This window comes from Setaria italica, chromosome IX (genome assembly GCF_000263155.2).
Source record: "Setaria italica strain Yugu1 chromosome IX, Setaria_italica_v2.0, whole genome shotgun sequence".
In the NCBI taxonomy this organism is placed as follows: Eukaryota; Viridiplantae; Streptophyta; class Magnoliopsida; order Poales; family Poaceae; genus Setaria; species Setaria italica.
This window is the reverse complement of record NC_028458.1, coordinates 54,105,664-54,124,929: the sequence shown is the minus strand read 5'-3', so window position 1 is coordinate 54,124,929 and position 19,266 is coordinate 54,105,664. Positions and strand designations below refer to the sequence as shown.

Below are 19,266 nucleotides of genomic sequence, written 5' to 3'. Positions count from 1 at the left end.
TTGTTAGCCTCCCTTTAGTTTGGCTTTCTGGGAACCAAAGGGGTTAGGGATACTCCTTGACTTTCGAAGAAAGTTACTTTTGTGTAGTTCATTTTTTCACAGTAAGGGAAGAGATGCTTTCTGGAGCTTTGGCTTTCACAAGTTGGAAGAAATTACCCACTGCCACTGGTTATATTGTACCGATTCACTTCTTTTTCCCCGTCTCCCTCACTCGCCGGCTCTCTCCTGCCCGGCACCGTTCCACCTCTCCTGGCGGTGGTGCCCCTCCTCCTCTCTCGGTGGCGGCGCCCCCTCTCTAACGAGTCTGACCTTCTGCCTCTCGGTCTCGCCAAGCCACTCTCCGGTGGCAGCCGTCGGTGGGGTCTGTGAGGCGGCGCGCGATCTAGCGGATGCGGTCGCGGTCGGTGGTGTCCGAGGAGGGCTCACGGTCGAAGGGCTGGTCGTCGTCGACGCGGCGGTGCCCGAGCTCGCGTCATGGAGGAGAGCACCGCCTCGACCTGGCATGCGACCCAACGGCTGAGGAGGCGCGACTCCCGCCTGCGCCTGCGCGTGGCGGAGGACTTGGCCTCGTCGGGCTCATGGCCAACGCCCCCTTCCCTAGCGGCGGAGCAGGAGGAGGAGGATGAAGGGGCTGGCGAAAACCTCAACTTTAGCGGCATCCTGCTCGAGAGCGTCCTTCAAGGGATTGGATGTGGGCGCGAGCTCCTCCGGCTTGCGGCCACCGGAGCCACGTGCGGCTCCCCTCCTCCCTTCTCCTATCGATCTGTGCGTCGGGAGGAGGAAGAAGATATTGATGAGTGGGGTCCGCTTGTCAGTGAGAGAGGAAGAGAGTTCAGTGGGATGGACTGTGAATAACATGTGGGTCCGCTCGTAAGTGTTTCCAAAACGCCACAGCTATTTCACCATACGGCTTTCAGCTTTCTCACATTTCTCACAGCCCACAACCTACAACAGCTTTTGCCACAGCCCACAGCTAATTTTGCAAAAGCCACAGCTCAACCAAACACACCCTTAGTTGAGGAGTGGAACGAGCGCCCCCCTCGGGCGACTCAGGCATTGACCCAAACCCTAGCCGCCGCCACCCCCTCCTCTCATCCTCGCCATCGCCGGAGGGAACCTGCCGGAAGTCTGTGCGGCTCCCTAGGATGATGGCGGTGGGTTCTCTCGCCGAGAGGTCTGAACACGCGCACCGAATCTGGGTGGGGAGCTGTGTGCGGTGGCCATGGCGGCGCTGCGTGGCGGCGGTCCTGCGGCGGCCTGACATGGTTGCGCGCAGGTGAATACGCCCCGGTGTCCAGCCATATGGAGTGGTTGCGGCAGCACGGAGGGAGGAAGCGGCGCGACGATGGATGCGCGCAGGCATGGTGGCAGCAGCGACGGCTGGATGTGGCTGTGCGTCGGATCTAGCTCCACCCCGCTCGTTGCCGCTCTACGAGCTGCCGAAGCTCATATAGGCGTAAGGAAGGCGACGACGCCTGTATGAGCTCCGGCGGGGCTAATCACCGAGGCTTCCTTCCTCTCGACGTGCTTTGGAGGTGGCGGCGGTCGAGAAGGGGATTTGGGCGGCGAATCTGGCTCCGCCCCGCCCCGCTCCAGCGTGCCGCGACTTGATCTACCCGCCCACGATGGCCGGTATGACGAGCGGTGATTTGCTTCATGGTGATGGAGGCAGCCGGCACGTTTTTTGGACTAGGGCATTTCGTGACCTGCTATGGCGTGACTGGGATGGCGGATGGCAGAGGTGGGTAGTCGTTAGGTTTTGCAGGTTCTTGGATGAAAGCCATGCTCAGTCTCCGACTGTTGCCGGCAACAATGGTGCCATGATACATCATGTCCTTTTTTGAAGGCGTTGTTGTGAGGACCTCAACACCTAAGGATTTTTCTAGGTGAAAATCGGAGAACTGTCTTGTTAGTTCGGGCAGCGGCGTCTTGACACTGCTTTCGTGCTGGGGCATCGTTCTGGGGTCCTTAGGATGGCGATATCAGGGTCAGCTTTGGAGGGAAGACGTTGCCCAATTTGTTTTTCTGGTACTTCAAGTGAGATTGCTGGAGTTTGTGGTAAAGATCAACTCAGTGCGGTATCTACACGACAAGATATCATCATGAAGTATTTGGGAGTCAAGGAGGACGATCTTATCATCATAAGTTTCTAAGAAAACAACAGATGTGAGGAGTTTTGTTGCTGCACAATGACCAGAACAAGGTTGAAGCAAGGGCTTAGAAGAAGTTGGAAGTGTAGTCTTTCTAGCTTTTTTTGTTAGTCTTTTTCTTTCATGTTTTAGTGTTTCTCAATTTAATGTTTGGAGGGTAAGTACTCGTGTATCTCTTTGTGGTAGCAGATATGTTAAGATCGGATATTTTTCCTAATTAAAAAACACTTGCTTAGTTGCATGGTTCCGAGTCGTGGACTCGTGCGCACGCGGTTTCGTGTGGTCCGGTTCAACGAGCCGGTCAATGGCATGGCGCGACCCAGCAGCACCAGCCGGTTTCCGTGAAACAGCTGCGGCCCCTAGCTTCTCTGGGCTCTGGCGAGCGGCGACCAGCGCTTACGTCCGCGTGCCGTCGCGCTGCCGTCATCATCACCCCACTGTTGCTCCTTCGCTCGGCTCAAAAGAAAACTTGGATTTTAGGCAGAACTTGACTGAATTGCCCTCCAATGGCATCACCACTACTATGCTTACAGCAAAATGCACTACGTCGAGGCCAGTAAACTATCTCTCGGCCTGGCGTGGCAGAGTTGTGGAGCCACATCCAGTAGACTTGGCTCGTGTTGCTGGCTGGTAGATTCACATGCGCGTCCAACTTATACTAATGGATCACCGTGCTTAATTTATTTAAAACAAAAGGATCACTGTACTTAACTAGTGATGCCACTGTAGTTATACTGTCCTCTGCACATGCTGATACAGTTGGGAAACAGGATGCGAGTATGCGACGACGATAACGACGGTTTCTCTGCAAGAACCATCATCCATAGAGAGCGAGCATAGGACGGACCTAGGCAGGTAGGCCTATGCCTGTTGAATGAAATTTGAAAAGGACCTGAAGGAAAGAACTCCCTGCGCGGCTCCTGCGTCACCAAGATAATCACACTGGGCATTACTAAATGCCATGATATCTTCCTTGGGGACAAAAGTATCTTCGAACAGCTCGGCGATTTGACGGCGCGCCCAACGCCTGATCAACAGCTGGTGTGAGACACATGTGCTCTGGACGGGTTGGTTTTAACCACACAAGCTGCAGTGTAAGATCACACGTAAACCGCCGACGGGAGCAGCATTTTACACTTGTCGGCTTACCTGTGAATCCTGCGATCGAGCCTCAAAGCGAAGGAGCCCGGTCGGCGTTTCTTCGTAGACCGCCAGCTTCTTAGAAACCTCGAGAATCTGAGGGGAGTCGGCTTAAAAAGGTTGAAACCTTATTGTATCCCGTAGTGGTAGTGATAAAGAGCGCGACAACACCAGATTAGGGAGTGCACCGTGTAATCTTAGACTATTCCTGTATCGCCATCGCATTTGACCACACGAGACTATGACAATTCGTGGCAGCTGACTAGTAAGACCTGCAAGTACGTTCTGCAGGTACAAGCGTACAGCAAACAGACTAGATGGCACTGGTGAGAAATATATCCAATGTCCAAAAATATCTCGCCTCAGGAGTAACCTTTCTGCAACTTGGACACGGCAACCCATCAGCTTTCCTAATTGCCATGCCGTTGAAGCCATACCCTCCAAATTATTCCCAAACCACTGCCACGGATGGGGCAGTGATTAACGAACAGTGACACGGACACCGGACGCGCCCCCCCCCCTCTCCAGCAACAGCGACGGCCATGGCGCCGGCGCAAAAGGCCAAGCACGACGAGCCAGAAAACTAGACGCGTCGACGCCGCATCTCGCGTCAAGGAAAAAGAAGCGTGGGGGAGGAAAGGGGGAAGCGATTAATTTCGTGCAAGCAAGCAAGCAAGCGGATCGCTGTTGGTTAATTAGGTGGGCTGTGCCTGCCTGGTCATTAGGGGGTGTTTGGGAGGAGGGGGCTAAATTTTAGCCCCCGTCACATCGAATGTTTGGACACTAATTAGGAGTATTAAATCTAGACTAATTACAAAACTAATTACACAACCCCTAGGCTAAATCGCGAGACGAATCTATTAAGCCTAATTAGTCTATGATTTGACAATGTGATGCTACAGTAACCATTCACTAATGATGGATTAATTAGGCTTAATAGATTCGTCTCGCGATTTAGCATAGGGGTTCTGTAATTAGTTTTGTAATTAGCTTATGTTTAGTCCTCCTAATTAACATCCGAACATCCGATGTGACAGGGCTAAAATTTAGCTCCCTCCTCCCAAACACCCCTATTCTGTGCGCCTGGTGGGGGATCATGTTTTAATGCCTACTCCTTTTAACTAATCATCATCGGGGATTAATTAATGATTTTTGTTTAATTATATCAAGCCCTTCGATTGCTAGTACAGTACTACTGCAGTTGCCGATGATGATCAGTGATCGCACAGGAGAATCACATATGCGAAGTGACGGGAATACCCCCGCCGCGCCGCCCCCTCGGGTCTCAACTAATCAACCCCTTTTCTTCCTCCCCTAGTCCTCTTGTCCTGGGTGCTCGTCATTCTGCTCGCGGCCACGGTGAGGCAGCGGACGCCGCCACCAATCCCGGCTCCCGAACCCTCTCCTTGCCTTCTCCGTTTCCGCACCACCACGCCGTTGAACTCTCGACGCCGCTCGCGCACGAAGCCGTGCCGCCTTCCACCCAAGTGAAGCCGCTCCGCCCACAATTATCCTGTACTGGCAGTCCTCCTCCCCCTCTCTACCTTTTTTGAGCAAGCTCCGCCTCTCTACTGTCTGCCCTGGCGTGGAGTGGAGATCCGTCCGGACTTGGATTGCTTTCTCCTTTTCGCCGGTAAGGAAGGATTAGATTGCTTTTTACGAAGTGTGTGGGTTTTGTTCTGCAGGAATCAGCATCTATTATTTGCTCTGAGAAATGGAATCCGAATCCTGCTCGCCGGGATAAAATTCGGAAACCCTAGTCCATCCAGTTTATTGCGGAATCGTTTGTTTGTTGTGAGGAGCACTAGTAGCAGTTTATTTTCCAGAAATTTTGGTGGTCCTCATATAAAGAAGGAAAAAAAAACGTTGCTCATGTTCAGCTCCTTTGCTTTGACCGCGTTCATATCTCTAGGAGACTAGGACCAGGCAGATATGCATAGAGCGTGGTCTAGGAAAATTTTGCATGACCAAGCAGGGAACAAAGTTCATTCATTATTAGGACATGAGGCACTGCCAATTCATCATCTCAACTTTTTTGACTCCCTTGTTTGGTGGATGAATGTGGTCATCCGGTACCATGCTGCGTCGTGCGACCCTGCGTCACCTAGTAATTCCAGGCAGGCACTAGGCAAGATTGCTTATTTCATCTTTGGACCATGATTTATGATGGCCACAGTTGCTTCTAAAATGTTGCTGCCATACCAGATCCGCTTGGATTTTTGGAGACCCCAGCTAAACGATTCTATTAACTCCAATGGATCAGAAAATGACATCTCTCTTGCCTTTTGTTTTTCTCTGTTGTCCTTTTGCTTTTGCTCCTGTTCTGCTGCTCTAAGGGGGTGTCTTGCATCCTAATCCTAGTCCATTGGGAGGGACTTTGGGTACTCTTTAGCTACATCGGCGATGGGCCTATAAGTGGGAGTTCTCAAAGAAGTTCAATAATTTGACATTCATCTTTATGAATTTCTTGGTTTCTTATATTGTATAGGAATATGTCAGGAATTGCTTGCGAAACTATTGGGATTCAACTTGCAGATTTTGTAGTTGCGCATGTGTTCTTTTCCATGTCATGCCACCATCAGCCTGCTTTGATACGCTTCCCGTGCTTAATTTATCTCTAATTGTTCACTGTGACCATGATTGTATCTATTTATGTGTTGGCTGTCCATTACAGTTACATCATACACGTAACTATTTGAGTTATCTTTAATATCTGCAAGTCTTTTGTTTAATTTTTCTCTTCTTTTTATGCTGAAAGGAGCAACATCATATTGCCTCCCAGTCTCTTACCGCAATCATGTTCATATTGCTTCAAATCTCACTGTTCTAATACCAAGCACTGCAGGACCAAATTGAACATTCCACCAGTAGTAAAGAAAAATAGAGAACCTAGGATGAAGGTATCCTTTTCCCCACAAGAGAAAAAAACTAGGATCTTTTTAGTGAAGAAGAAAGGTGTCCAACTTGCAGCTGACAAGGATTCAAACCTCATGGTGGCAGCCTACACCCAAAGCTTTCACCAACGAAGCTAGACTTCGTTCCTTACGTGCCTGTAGTAATGTCGGTGAATGCCCCATGTGTTACTTGCACAGATGCTACAATACTTACATGGACACAATTTCTTATGTACCATTAATACCAGGGATCACAGAATTTCGCATGTCGTAATCCAGCAGTTGCTAGAATACATGGACTGCCACAACATGCAAATTAAATACTGTACAACACAAAACGTATATGAAATTGAACATTTCACTAAATTTTCCACTATAATGGCTCGGGTATATGCAAAAGTAAAACACGCCAAACAGCATATACTTTGCTAACTTCTTGGGGTACGATTTGTTGCATTATATATTGATTATAGCTATCGATTTCACATGCTGATGAGATAGGAGGTTGCAGTTTCTATCCAATAGCATTACATTTTTGTATAAAATTATTGATTAGCTTCTGATCTTATTTCCTAGCTGTAAGGGGTACAGAAGTCAGCTATATAACCAAGTGTTTATGGCATGGTGTTGCTAAGCACACCACATTTTATCAGACACAATTGTGGCATGTTTGGATTGGGTGTTACTCCTAACATGGTTTGCACTGCTTTTGCAAACATCAGCATATCTCCTAAGTCTTAGCAGTATTACCCATGCACCCTGTCTTACATTTTTTATATATGGCAGATTTCCCTCTACTAGACATTCAAACGGCAGTTCTTCGCATCATTGCAAACAAATGCAATTAGAGTTTGAATCTTTGTAGGATCTAGGAGACCAACTAATATTAGTTAACCCATTACATGACTGCATATGCATTTACTCTTTACAGACCCGTTCTCTGTTTTGTTAATCCCCAAATCATGGTATGGATCATGAAATATACCCCTTGTGGTCAAATGCTATTTCTCCCACGGGATATATGTTATTAAAAAACTGTTTTTAGATTTTGCAATTCTGGGCAATATTTATTGCTATTTTGCACATATTTTTAATTATTTTTCCGAAACTTTACAAACCTGTTTCATTTTCTGGTGTCTTTCGTTAACAAAAGAATAGGCATCTCAGATACAGTAGAGTTCGCACTTTGTGCCTGGCCGTTCCAATGTTTCCAGTAGGGAATTAGTTGTGCTGCAATGTTCCATAAATTCGGCAAAAATCATGTATTAGTGCACATGAAGTTAAGTAAACCGTACGAATCCAGCATTAAATTCATCCTAGATGTCAAGGAATAAAATAGACAATGAATCTGGCATTTTTTAATGCTCTCTGTACTACGTACATGGTGTTCTATGTATTCTTTTTGAAACACAGCAATGTGTTGTATCATTATCTATTCACTAATGGGATACCATAAGCTCTGGTCACTAATGAATTCTCCAGATATATTTCTGTTCTTGTAGCCATGTTGAAGTGAATTGGTGACCGTTTATTTTAGTAAAACGTTACCTATACTGCCCATATCTAGCAATGACTGCGAGCATGATAATCAGCTCCAAGATAACATTCTTAAACAAAATATGCAAATCCGATTAGCGATAACATTCTTAAACAAAATATGCAAATCCGATTAGCAACTTACCAGTCAAAGTCAACAATTCTGTCAAGTTGAACCGGTGATTCTTTTATAGGAAGATGATAGCTCTGAAAACATTTTTGTTTCTGAATGCGTAGTCTTTCAGAGCCCTCAGAGTATTTCTTGCACATAAGTTTGGAATAGTATGGTCTTTTCTATGAACAAGTACACCATCCCATCCAGGGGAAGTATTCCCTCCGTCCCAAATTACTATTCGTTTTGGCTTTTCTAAATACATTGCTTTGCTATGCACCTGGATATATATTATGTCTAGATACGTAGTAAAACCTATGTACCTAGAAAAGCCAAAACGAATAGTAATTTGGGACGGAAGGAGTACCGTACCAAATAGTCCACTGGATGGTATGTTTTAAGTACTGACATTTGATTTCATGTGTTGGATGGAAATTAATTTGTCTTGTTTCTACCTTAGAGGTTTAGACTATATATTTGTTCTTTTGCTTTGCTCTACAAGTATCTTGTTTTTGTACAACTGCAAATTTTTCTTACCTTTGAATGTTTGCCCTTTCCAGTTGATGTCATCATGCTGAGCATTTTGTGGTAGAGACAGCAAGATCATCTTGTTGTGTTCCAGCATATACCTCCTCCCCAGAAAATATGTCGACACAGGCCTCTAACCGGTCATACAGATATCCGGACAATACCCAGATATCGTACTACAATGGCAATCTAGTGCATGTTGGGGGCAATGGTACTTACTATATGCCACAAAATCATGATGATGGTCATTACATTTCCTCTGATGATGGATCGCAGACCAGCAATTCTAGAGCTCAAGGTTTTCAAGCACAGTACTGCACCCTAGACTCGTCCTCAGCCAATTGTGTTTATCCTGCACATAGCTCTACCTCTTCTCAGAGCATAAGTGGGAGTCCTCTGTCTCAGCAAGAGAGCCACTCAGATCATGCATATGGTTCCTCTCCAAGTGCGTCGTGTGTTACTCAGGTCCCGAGTTGGACACTTAAGGATCTAGAAAATGTAATGCTTGGACCTGATTCTGACATAGGCAGCCCTGATAGCTCCTTACTACCTGGCACTGCTTTGCATGAGAACAACTGGAGAGAACTTTTGGGAATTAAAACTGGGGATTTGCGGCAGGTAATTATAGCATGTGGTAAGGCTGTTGACGAGAATGCTTTCTATATGGATGCGCTGATGTCTGAGTTAAGGCAGATGGTTTCTGTCTCTGGTGAACCGATGCAACGTCTGGGAGCTTATATGTTGGAAGGTCTTATTGCAAGGCTTTCTTTCACTGGACATGCCCTATATAAATCTCTGAAGTGCAAAGAGCCTGTGGCTACGAGTTCTGAGCTCATGTCATATATGCATCTTCTGTACGACATCTGTCCATTCTTTAAGTTTGGTTACATGTCTGCCAATGGTGCCATAGCTGATGCTGTTAAGGGTGAAAACTTTATTCACATCATTGATTTCCAAATCGCTCAGGGGAGTCAGTGGATGACTATGATCCAGGCCCTTGCTTCAAGGCCTGGGAGACGACCATACCTAAGAATCACTGGCATAGATGACTCAAATTCTGCTCATGCCCGAGGTGGTGGACTGGATATAGTTGGACAGAGGTTACACAGCATTGCCCAGTCATGTGGTCTGCCCTTTGAGTTCAATCCTGTTCCAGCAGCTAGTCATGAAGTTATGTATGAACATCTTTGTGTAAGATCTGGGGAGGCAATTGTTGTCAATTTTGCTTATCAGCTGCATCATACTCCTGATGAGAGTGTGGGCATAGAAAACCATCGTGATAGGATATTGAGAATGGTCAAGAGCCTCTCTCCTAGGGTGGTGACTCTCGTAGAGCAGGAGGCAAATACAAACACGGCACCTTTCTTTCTTAGATACCTGGAGACTCTTGATTATTACACAGCGATGTTTGAGGCGATAGATGTTGCTCGCCCCAGGGATGATAAGAAGCGCATTAGCGCAGAGCAGCACTGTGTTGCAAGAGATATTGTCAATTTAATTGCTTGTGAAGGTGCTGAAAGAATAGAAAGGCATGAGCCTTTCGGAAAATGGAGGGCAAGGCTTGCAATGGCTGGATTTAGACCATACCCATTAAGTCCAGTGGTGAACAGTACCATCAAAACACTGCTGGATAGTTACCACAGCTACTACAGACTTGAGGAGAGGGATGGTGTCCTTTATCTTGGTTGGAAGAGCAGAAAGCTGGTTGTATCTTCTGCTTGGTGCTGACATTTCCAATTTTGGAAGAAGCTTTGTTTAGGTATGTTGCTGGCACCTCACACCAAACTTATGCATGTCTGTAGCAACTTTTTAGTTTCCAAGCTTGGAACAACATCATGTTTCTTAGGTGATGGTATAGTCTTCCATTTAGGTGAGGAAACTAATTAGTAATACCTGACTTGGTGATTGCTACTTTCCAAGCTTGGAATCGTTGGTCTTTTTGGGTGGCTATATTGTTCCATAGTTAGGTAAGGAAACAAATCAATGATAAGACCCACTATAGTTTTTCCCAGAAGATATACTGGGACTTATAGCCCAATGTGAGTGTTCTACCTGCCCCGGACATATAAAATGGGATGGCAAGTAGCATTGGCCTTGCCAAATCTCCTTAAGCTCATGAAATAATCGAATGTCACGCTTCTACCATGCACCTTAGCTTAATGCATTTTGTGCTGTGTTGCTGCATGATTAAATAACGTCAATTGAAAGAAATAAGTTTGTCTATGGATTGAACACATGCTCATGCCATTCATAGGTACATTCCTTTCAATAACTCTATTGCTTAGTTTGTTTGTATTTTGTTCCTTGCAGGTTCTTCCGTGGCTTTGTGTTCAGCACATGAATCCAAGGTGGAACCTAAGCTTCTCAACGTGGACTTCATAATGAAAAACAACTTGGCTGCTTCCTTGCTGCTTGTTGTTGCCCGCTTTCAAACTCTCCTATGCTCACCATCATTTCGGACTCAATGGTTGTCGCTACCTCACTGGTATACTCACCATGACTCGGTTCCATCCTTATATAGGGGCAAACAGTGGTTTCCCCACCTTCTACTGGTCTCAGTATTGCATTTTAGTAGAAATCTGGTATCAGCTTCTCAATCTGGACAGCTGAAATCGTGCACGTTGCATTTAGGTTGACTTGTACAATGCTTTATGAGTCTGAAGCTTATGCCGGGCTTCGGTAGTAGGCACAAGGAGTGCCATTAGAATCTGTATCTACAACCTGCTGCAGCTCGTGTATTGTACTATTATACAGTCTGGGTGATTTAATTTGGTACTATCTCTGGCTTGTGGTCATCACAGTTCTGTTGGGCGTTAAACCGTCGTTTGGCGATTAAGTTTTACTCTGCATTGGCGTGGCACAAGAATGCTGAGCCAAGATGGTAAGCGGGACTGCGGGCGCAAGGAGTGTATAGTGAATGCCTTGTGATGTTCGCCTGATTGGATGGTCGCACGCCTGATGCGTGACTGAACCACTCTGTGCACCAAAGAAGCATGCCAGGCTTCCGGCTTCCAACTCACAGGATCTCTGCTGAATGCCGTGTTGGGCTGTGTTGAACGGTGATGCTGCTTGCTACCTCGGGATGGATTCAGAACTCCAGGCTGTAGTGGGTCTAACCTTCGCATCGTCGCATGCGTGTGTTGACGTGTTGTGATGCTTTGCTTTGAGTTGGATCGCTCCATCACAGGTCAGATTTGCTTCGCGAAACAGTAGAATCCAATCAGTGAAGCGGCTGTCATCTTGTGTCTGAAACTCTGAACAAATTCCCTTTGCTATAACAAGGCATCAACTGAATAGATGATGAAGAATCGTGGCGCCATTTTCGGTTTCGGTCGGACCATCGCTATAAATACACAAGTACACAACCCACCCGCTCACGGCTCACGCCACTGGACGCGCCGCGCAACGGCTCCCCACGGTTCCGCGCCACTCACATGCTTGGCGCTGCGCCGCTGCTAGCTGTTGCAGGGCTGGGGTCGCAGTCACCCACACTCCATTCTTCGTCTTCCCTTTTCCCCTCCCTTTCCCTCCCCCAACCCATCATCCATCGCCGCATCGCCCCTCGGTAGCCATCCCTTCAAGGAAAGGAAAGGTTCCTCATCTTTCTTTCCTTTCTTGGGAGCCGGAGCCGGGACCGGTGCCTTGCCTTTCCTGCTGTTCCTTCCCCGTCTTGCTGCTTTGAGTGAGTTTCTTCTCCTCGTCGATTCTTGGTTGCTGAGAGGGTGAGAGGGCGCCGGCGGAGGTCGGCTCCGATCGCCTGGTCGATCCGTCGATTGGCCGGGCAGTGGCGGCTGGCGGCGGTGCGTTTCCGGGATGGGGCTGCTGTTCGTGGAGCGGCTCGAGGGGGAGGGCGTGTTCAAGTGCCGGCGCTGCCGCGTCGACGCCGCCTCCAAGGACGCCATCATCTCCAGGGACTTCTACGGCCGCACTGGCCGCGCCTACCTCTTCGACCACGTGTATGTTCTCTGCCCCCTTATTTAGTTCTGTTCAAGTTGATCCCCGTTGGAATTGAAGCGAGATTAGAGAACTTTGTTCAGGTTACATTGAAAAGTCGTGGTCATTACAGGTTCTCCAACACTACTAGAAATGCTGCTGTGAATACCACGAATTTTGGCTTCCTTGCCAAACAAACTATATCATACCTGTGATATGCCTGTAAATGTGTTCGAGTTTGATTAAGATGTCAGAGCCTTTTCAGAGTTGAAAATGGTTCAGTCCATTCTTTGTTACGTCTCTGTGATCTTTGAGGTCCCGACTGATATGGACGCTTGTCCGGCCATCAGATTGTACTCTTGTAACTTGTTTCACAAATCAGCGTAGTGTGCTGTTGGATATTGTTGGTAGGGGTGGGGATCACATCAGTATGGCAGTTGACAAGGAAAACTCGTAAGTGTATTTCAATCAAGGATGACAAAAGGTTGAGATCATGTTGCTTGGTGATGGGCTGATGGTTATAGCTGCAGTTTGCAGTGTTTGCCTCAAAAGAAAAACCATTATCATAGTTCTCGATGTTTATTCATTGTTTTCTTACTTGCCACAAAATCGATATCCATTCCATTTTATAAAGCCGTTCTGATAAGCTCACTGCCACTCTGCCAGATTGTGAATAAATTGTATCCAAAGCAGCACAAGTCAAAACCCCATCTGTACCTTCAGAGTTCAGACTATCTGCCTTTGATCCATGCATGCCTGTTCAGATATGGTCATTTAAACTCTTTTTTTTTCTTTGGCCATATTTCAGTGTGAACATATGCCTAGGACCTAATGAGGATCGGTATCTTGTAACTGGGCTCCACACAGTGAATGACATCTACTGTAGCTGCTGCCAACAGATTCTTGGCTGGAGATATGTAAGTGCAAACATGCTTTGGTTTATCTTGCAACAATGATTATCTCATTCTTTGTTAATGCTTGAGCTCGACAGTAGACACAATAGCAAAATTATTTTGAAAAAAATAACAGCAGAATTATTCGGTGACAATTTGCTAAAAATGAAAGAATGCCGAAGAAGACAAACATATCATTTCTTTACGAAACATATTGAAAATCAAGTGGCCATGAATGGGAAGAAGATTAACACTTCATTCAGCATAAACTGTTTTTCTTGGAACTATTATCTAACACTGAAGTGAACTTTGTTTCACCTTTTGGGCTTAATTATTGGATAGCAAGATGATTTAAAATCTAGTCTTCTGCAGATGTCATGCTCACATTATTCTTCGTGCTAGTTTTTTTCCTCCTGTTCTTGAAAGTTTTACTTTGAGATTGCAGTGAAGAAGTCAGGGATTTACCCAATTTGATAATATAATTTGCACATCTATCTATTCTTTTTCTTATGATCTCTGCATACTTCTCATTGCGCTGGTGGCTGTTAGTTTTGTTCAACCCAACTTCAGGCGTCATTCTGCTGTGATGCTCACAAGTCCCAAGAACACTTTCACCCCAATCATATTAACTGTTAGTGGACAAATTTTCTCTACCATGTAACACTGTAGCGCCGGTATCATTTTTCTACCGCTGGTTGCTTCTAATGTAAAAGAAAAACATTACGTCTCCTAGACATGATACCATTCCATTCATCAAAATGCTAGTCGTCAGGTTTTAGGTGGCCAATTGCTACCATTTCCTCATGCATCTTGCTTTAAATTTGCATCAACCAGTAAGCACAGTATCCATATTGCTACCCTATTCTTCACATGATGTATCCTAATTCATGGGTGGTGTGCTGCAGGAGAAAGCCTATGACCAAAGCCAGAAATACAAGGAAGGGAAGTACATCCTGGAGAGAGCTAGAATGGTGAAAGACGGCTGACGGTTAAGTCATTGGAATGTTCTTGCACTACTGAAAACCCAAGAAGCGCAAACTATAAAGATGTTGGGCAGCTTGGGCTCACTGCCGAATAGCTAGGAAGATGACTGATTGCATATGCTGTGATTTGTGGAATATTACTGGCTCTGAATTCTTGTAAGTTGTTAGCAGTGCTAACATTTGGTGAATTATTGGTGACCCGGTGGTGAATTGAACCGTAATGAAGCTGATTTCTCTCTGATCATTGCCCTTCAGGCTTCAGTCCCTTGTGGCCTGATTCGCATGTGCTGCCCAGTGGGTCCCACGCTTCTGGAACTCGGCGGCTCCTGAACGGCATGCGTCTCGGCTCTCCAGGGGCCCGCCTCTATATAAGCGCGCCCGCACACGGCACACGCCTCATTTCGACATCCGCCACGCAATCCAGCGCGATTCGATCGCCATGGAGCCGAACAACTACGGGCAGGGAGGCGCTGCCTCGTCCAACCCCGCCGCCGACCTCAGCCCTCCTCCACGCGGTGCGGCTCGGCGATCCCTCCTCGTCGCAACTGCAGCCGCTCCATCCTGCAGCGACCTCGTCGCTGCTGCTCCACCCGCAGCAGGTGCTCGCTCCTCCGCCGCCGCACATGTTCCAGTACCCGCCGCAAGTGCTCGCGCCTCCGGCGCCGCTGCGCCGCACATGTTCCAGGCCCCGCCGCAAGTGCTCGCGGCTCCGACGCCGCACATGTTCCAGTCCCCGCCGCAAGTGCTCGCCGCGCCGACCGCGACGCCCGACATGCGGCTGCTGCCACACCCGCACCAGCTCCGGGCATCGGGCACCGGGTACTTCTCGCCCGTATACGCCTCACCCTTCGGCGTGACCCCCCCGAGCTTCAACGCCCCGACGCGCCCACCCCGTCGGCGGCTGCGATGCCGAGCAGGCTGAGCGCCGGCGCCGAAGAGTACCGCCCCACCTCCCTGTCCCACCTCTCCGAAGTGCAGTTGCCGCCGACGTTGTGGAATGGAAGCGGGAGCCTCCATCCGTACACACCCGCCCTTCTCAGAGCTCTGCGCGCTGACGCGGATCGCCCCCCATTGAGGCATTGACACAGGAGGAGGTCCGGGCTCGCCTTCTTCGCGGCTCGACGGAGCAGTATCTTGTGATGTCCCCCGTGTCTTCGGCGCACGTTGTCGGCCTGCTTGCGGAGGGCGACGCGACGGTGCGCCGGCGCGTGATCGCCTGCGTCAGGCCCATCGTGCACAGGGTCATGACTAACAGGTACCCTGTGTTTCTCGCGCTGCTGCACGCCTGCAACGGGAGGGTGAACGAGCTCAAGGACATCATCGGCGCCATGTGCAACGGCAAGGGCTTTCTGATGCAATTCGACGGCAAGGAGGACCACAAGTAAGTTCGCCGATCAACTCCTCCCATCAAATTTTGCGAAAATTGGTGGGAAATCTGAAGTTGAGCCCCAAGGTTTTGCGATTCACATATTCAGTAGTGGAAACCAAGAGAAAGATCAAAGTACAAAACGCGCACTAGATAGATTCGAACGAATACTAATTTTGTTGAAATGTCAGAGATCTGCTGGATTAATTCTGCCGTAGAACTAAACAGCGATTCTTGTGCTTAATTTCTTGCACGGTGGTGGGGGAAGGCTCTGAAGGAGCTCATCAGGGTGGTGGCGTGGAACCGTCCACTGTGCAAGACGCTCGTCCACGGACTACTCCGGAAAGAACGCCTGATGGTAGAGCGCGAAGGCCTTGCGGTGCTTCGCCATTGCTTCACCATGCTGCCTTACGAGGATTGCTCGGTATGTGCCCCTACCAGTGCGAATACGATACGACTGTGCAAACCGTTGGGCCGAATTCTCAGTTGATTTCCGTTTATTTCCTGATAGATGATCTTCAAGGACACCCTCGGTGCCATTGACGAGATACTATCGTCTCAGTTCGGGTGGCGATGCGTGGCGGTGTGCTTGGAGAACGCAAGAAACGGCGAGCTCAAGGATCTCGAGGCGACCATCTTGACGCGGACCAGCGCATTCGCCAAGGGCAGATGGAGGTGCGAGTTCTGCAGACGATGGCAATGATGCCCTGTCGTCTTGTGTGATGATCCTTCTCATCAGACAACAATCAGGTTGTAACTGACAAAAAAACCTCCTGCAGCTCCTACTTCCTGCAGCATGTCCTTCGGTACGGCAGCGAGCAGTTCAAGGCGCGCATCGTGGAGCGCGTGGCGAAGGACATCGTGGAGCTGTCCGTGGACAAGTTCGGCTGCTACGTAGTGGAGGATTGCTTCCTCTCGACGGGATCCCTCGCGGGGCTGCAGCGCGTGCTCGACGCGTTCCTGGACCTGCACGACGACGATCTCGCGGTGGCGGTGAAAGGCTGGTACTCCAACTACGCCATCCAGAAGCTGCTCGCGGCGGGCAAGGACGTGAGTACCCTCCTCCCGCCTGTCAATTTAATTCAATGCAGTGACGACAACTAGATCGTTATAGCTGATGACTGCTGTTTGATCGGCGGCGGCGCACGCGCAGCACCTCCCCGTGCGCGCGACGGAGCTGGCGAGGCGGATCGAGGCGCTGCCGGAGGTGGTGCGGAAGCACGAGTTCGCGAAGCTGGTGATGGAGATCATCAATAAGCTGTTCCCCGCGCAGCCGATCCAGTAAACGATCCCTTCTTTCCATGAGGCCACAGAGATGCATGCGCCGTGCACTTGTGTGCGAACTGTATGTGGGTGTAGGCTTGGGTCTCCCAGACCGTGTCCATGAGGCCACGGAGGTGCAGCTGCGAAGAGGCGCTGCGTGTCATGTGTGTTCGTTCAGCTTGTGTCGATTGGTAGTAGTAGGTGATGCCACAACTTTGGTTTGTCGAGCTCTGCAGGGCTTGTTTTGATTTCACGATGAAATGGCAAGTCAAAGGTTTTCTGAAGAGTTCTCTTTTGGCAAAATAGCTAATTTCGTCCTTGAATTCTTGCCCTTGTCAATGTCGTCCCCCAACTCTCACCCTCGAAAGGTTCAATTTGTCCTCGAACTTCCGGTTCAATTCCATCCATCATCCGAGCTGGCTATCCACGTAAACACGACACATCACCTGTGCAAAAAGTCCGCTGCTGTAAATATCCTATATACCCTTGTGCCTTTCATTTTTCCGTCCCCCTCACACTCTCTCAATTCTGAAGCAGGACGGGGGTCGCAACTTGTAATAGCCGGTAACTCTCGTTTCCTTCCAATGTCCTTCTGCAACACGAGAACTGCAGCTCGTTCCCGTACTAAGCTACGAACCGAACAATCATGACCAGCGGCACACCCAAACCAGTGTCACTTTTCTGGTTACGTGGCTACGTAGTTGACTACGTACTTACTTCGCAAACCTGCTACATGCGCTAAAAAAAGTTCGAAATCGGGAGCAACTGCACGGACCCAAATTCCTCCGCGCACGAACGCGTCCCGTGGCTGACCCGTGGGTACCAATGGTGACAGTGCAAGTGACGACCGTGCCCGCCTGCCTGGTTTGCGGCTTTAATTGTGCGAGCTTAATTTATGAGAGAGGGACGTGCCGAGAGCTTAGCTGTGGCCAGCCGGCAAACGCTTGCCCCGGGTCGCGGAGCTTACGGCGGAGATGGCGTCGGGGTCTGGAAGTCGCGGTACGGGGCCGGGACCGGCAGTCCGGAACGGCACGGACGACAAGGCGGGCACAAACGAACAGTAGAGAAGCAGCGGCGGCTGCTTCTTCAGAACAGAGAGTGTGAGGAGGGATGGAAAAATGAAAAAGCACAGACATTGACCCTGCGCTCAGGTGATGTGGTGTGCTTATGTGGACAGTCAGCTCGGATGAGGGACGGAATTGAACCGAAATATTAGGGTTCGAGGATCAAATCGAACCTTTCAAGAGTTGGGGACGAAGTTGATCCGAGGGCAAGAATTTAAGGACGAAATTGGCTATTTTGCCTTCTCTTTTTCTGTGGCAATCGCCTCTTTTGTTGCATCTCGATTCGTTGTCAGGTCAATTGTGTAGTACTGAGGATGTTTGATTTTGTCATCGCGTGAAAGGCAGTTTTGTACCGCGGTGGTTTCCAATTTCTGTTGAGTTTGCCATTTGGGTTTTGGAGTCTTGGAGCCGTACTGGCCCCCACCTGCAGCACGGGTTTGTCACCGTCAGTTTTCCATCGGAGGGCCCGAAAACCCGTGTGGGGTCTATCCTTGTCTGTGCTAGACCGTCCTGGAAGTATGGAACTCCTGATTCCCCGTCCGCTGCCTCCACTACCGCGCGTGTCCGCAGCTCGGCAATCGGCACAGCACCCTCCTCTCCGCCGCGTGCTTCTCCCCGCGGTCTCCGGTCCCTTCCCACCTCCGCGCCTCCCGGTCATGTCAGCGCGACCAACGCCGGTGCCGGCACGGGCGTCGTCTCGGCCGAGCTTCAGGCCGAGGCCTGCACGAGGCTTGCTCGGCTGCTCAGATGTCGCGCCGAAGGTGTTCGACGGAATGCTGCAGAGGTCGCTGGTGCTGCAGAACATGGCGATCATGCAGTTGCGGTGGACATGAAGTTGGAGAGAATCAGAGAAGCGATCTTATACATGACATTGGTGACTGTCGTGACCACGTGCTCCAGAGAAGGAACCCTGAAACAGTTTGGTTCCTCAGCTTGGGACGTGAACCCCGTTCGGCAAGTGCTAGCAGCTAGCGGCTTCCAGAAATGAGGAAAGGAAGGAGGACGCATGGTGCTTGGTAGCGCGGCCGATAGCCTGGAATGGGTGCCTGGGGGACGCCATGGAGCCTCCTGCCTGAACAGAGGCATAGCAGAGGATTCAGCCTCAGGGCAATGTGATCTGTTTCTAAAAATCGAATGGCCAATGGTGTTTCATTGGTTGGTGATGGCAAAAAGGAACATGGCTCTAACGGACGGGTGCCAAAAACGGCCGTAAGCACAAGTTAGTAGAAAAGGTTGAAATCTGGAAAAAAAGGTGAAAGTCTGAATTGCAATTTACAAGGATGGGAAGTTCATTCTGGGAAAAACTTGAATGGTGAAAGACGCCTGACCACGATGGAATGTCCTCATTATCAGTTATTGTGTGCACAGTAGTCTCTGCAGTTACGAATTCAGGAGCCTCAAACT

The 19,266-nt window shown here is 49.0% G+C and overlaps 3 protein-coding genes across 3 annotated transcripts; all 3 read left to right on the top strand.

Annotated features, from left to right (window-relative positions):
• The first annotated feature begins 4,600 nt into the window (after window positions 1-4,600).
• Window positions 4,601-11,138, top strand: LOC101772958 (scarecrow-like protein 21). Its single transcript, XM_004985318.3, has 3 exons — window positions 4,601-4,923; window positions 8,393-10,119; window positions 10,671-11,138. Exon 2 carries the CDS (start codon window positions 8,478-8,480, stop codon window positions 10,086-10,088), a length of 1,611 nt encoding a protein of 536 aa, XP_004985375.1. The 5' UTR covers window positions 4,601-4,923; window positions 8,393-8,477; the 3' UTR covers window positions 10,089-10,119; window positions 10,671-11,138.
• Window positions 11,139-11,566: 428 nt separating this feature from the next.
• LOC101773370 (putative yippee-like protein Os10g0369500) lies at window positions 11,567-14,407 on the top strand. Its single transcript, XM_004985319.2, has 3 exons — window positions 11,567-12,316; window positions 13,102-13,210; window positions 14,092-14,407. Exons 1-3 carry the CDS (start codon window positions 12,174-12,176, stop codon window positions 14,170-14,172), a joined length of 333 nt encoding a protein of 110 aa, XP_004985376.1. The 5' UTR covers window positions 11,567-12,173; the 3' UTR covers window positions 14,173-14,407.
• Window positions 14,408-15,823: 1,416 nt separating this feature from the next.
• On the top strand, window positions 15,824-17,082 carry LOC101764349 (meiotic coiled-coil protein 2). The gene is made up of 4 exons (XM_022829608.1): window positions 15,824-15,959; window positions 16,047-16,210; window positions 16,315-16,585; window positions 16,689-17,082. The coding sequence occupies exons 1-4, from the start codon at window positions 15,891-15,893 to the stop codon at window positions 16,818-16,820; spliced, it is 636 nt and encodes a 211-aa protein (XP_022685343.1). The 5' UTR covers window positions 15,824-15,890; the 3' UTR covers window positions 16,821-17,082.
• The last annotated feature ends 2,184 nt before the right edge of the window (window positions 17,083-19,266 follow it).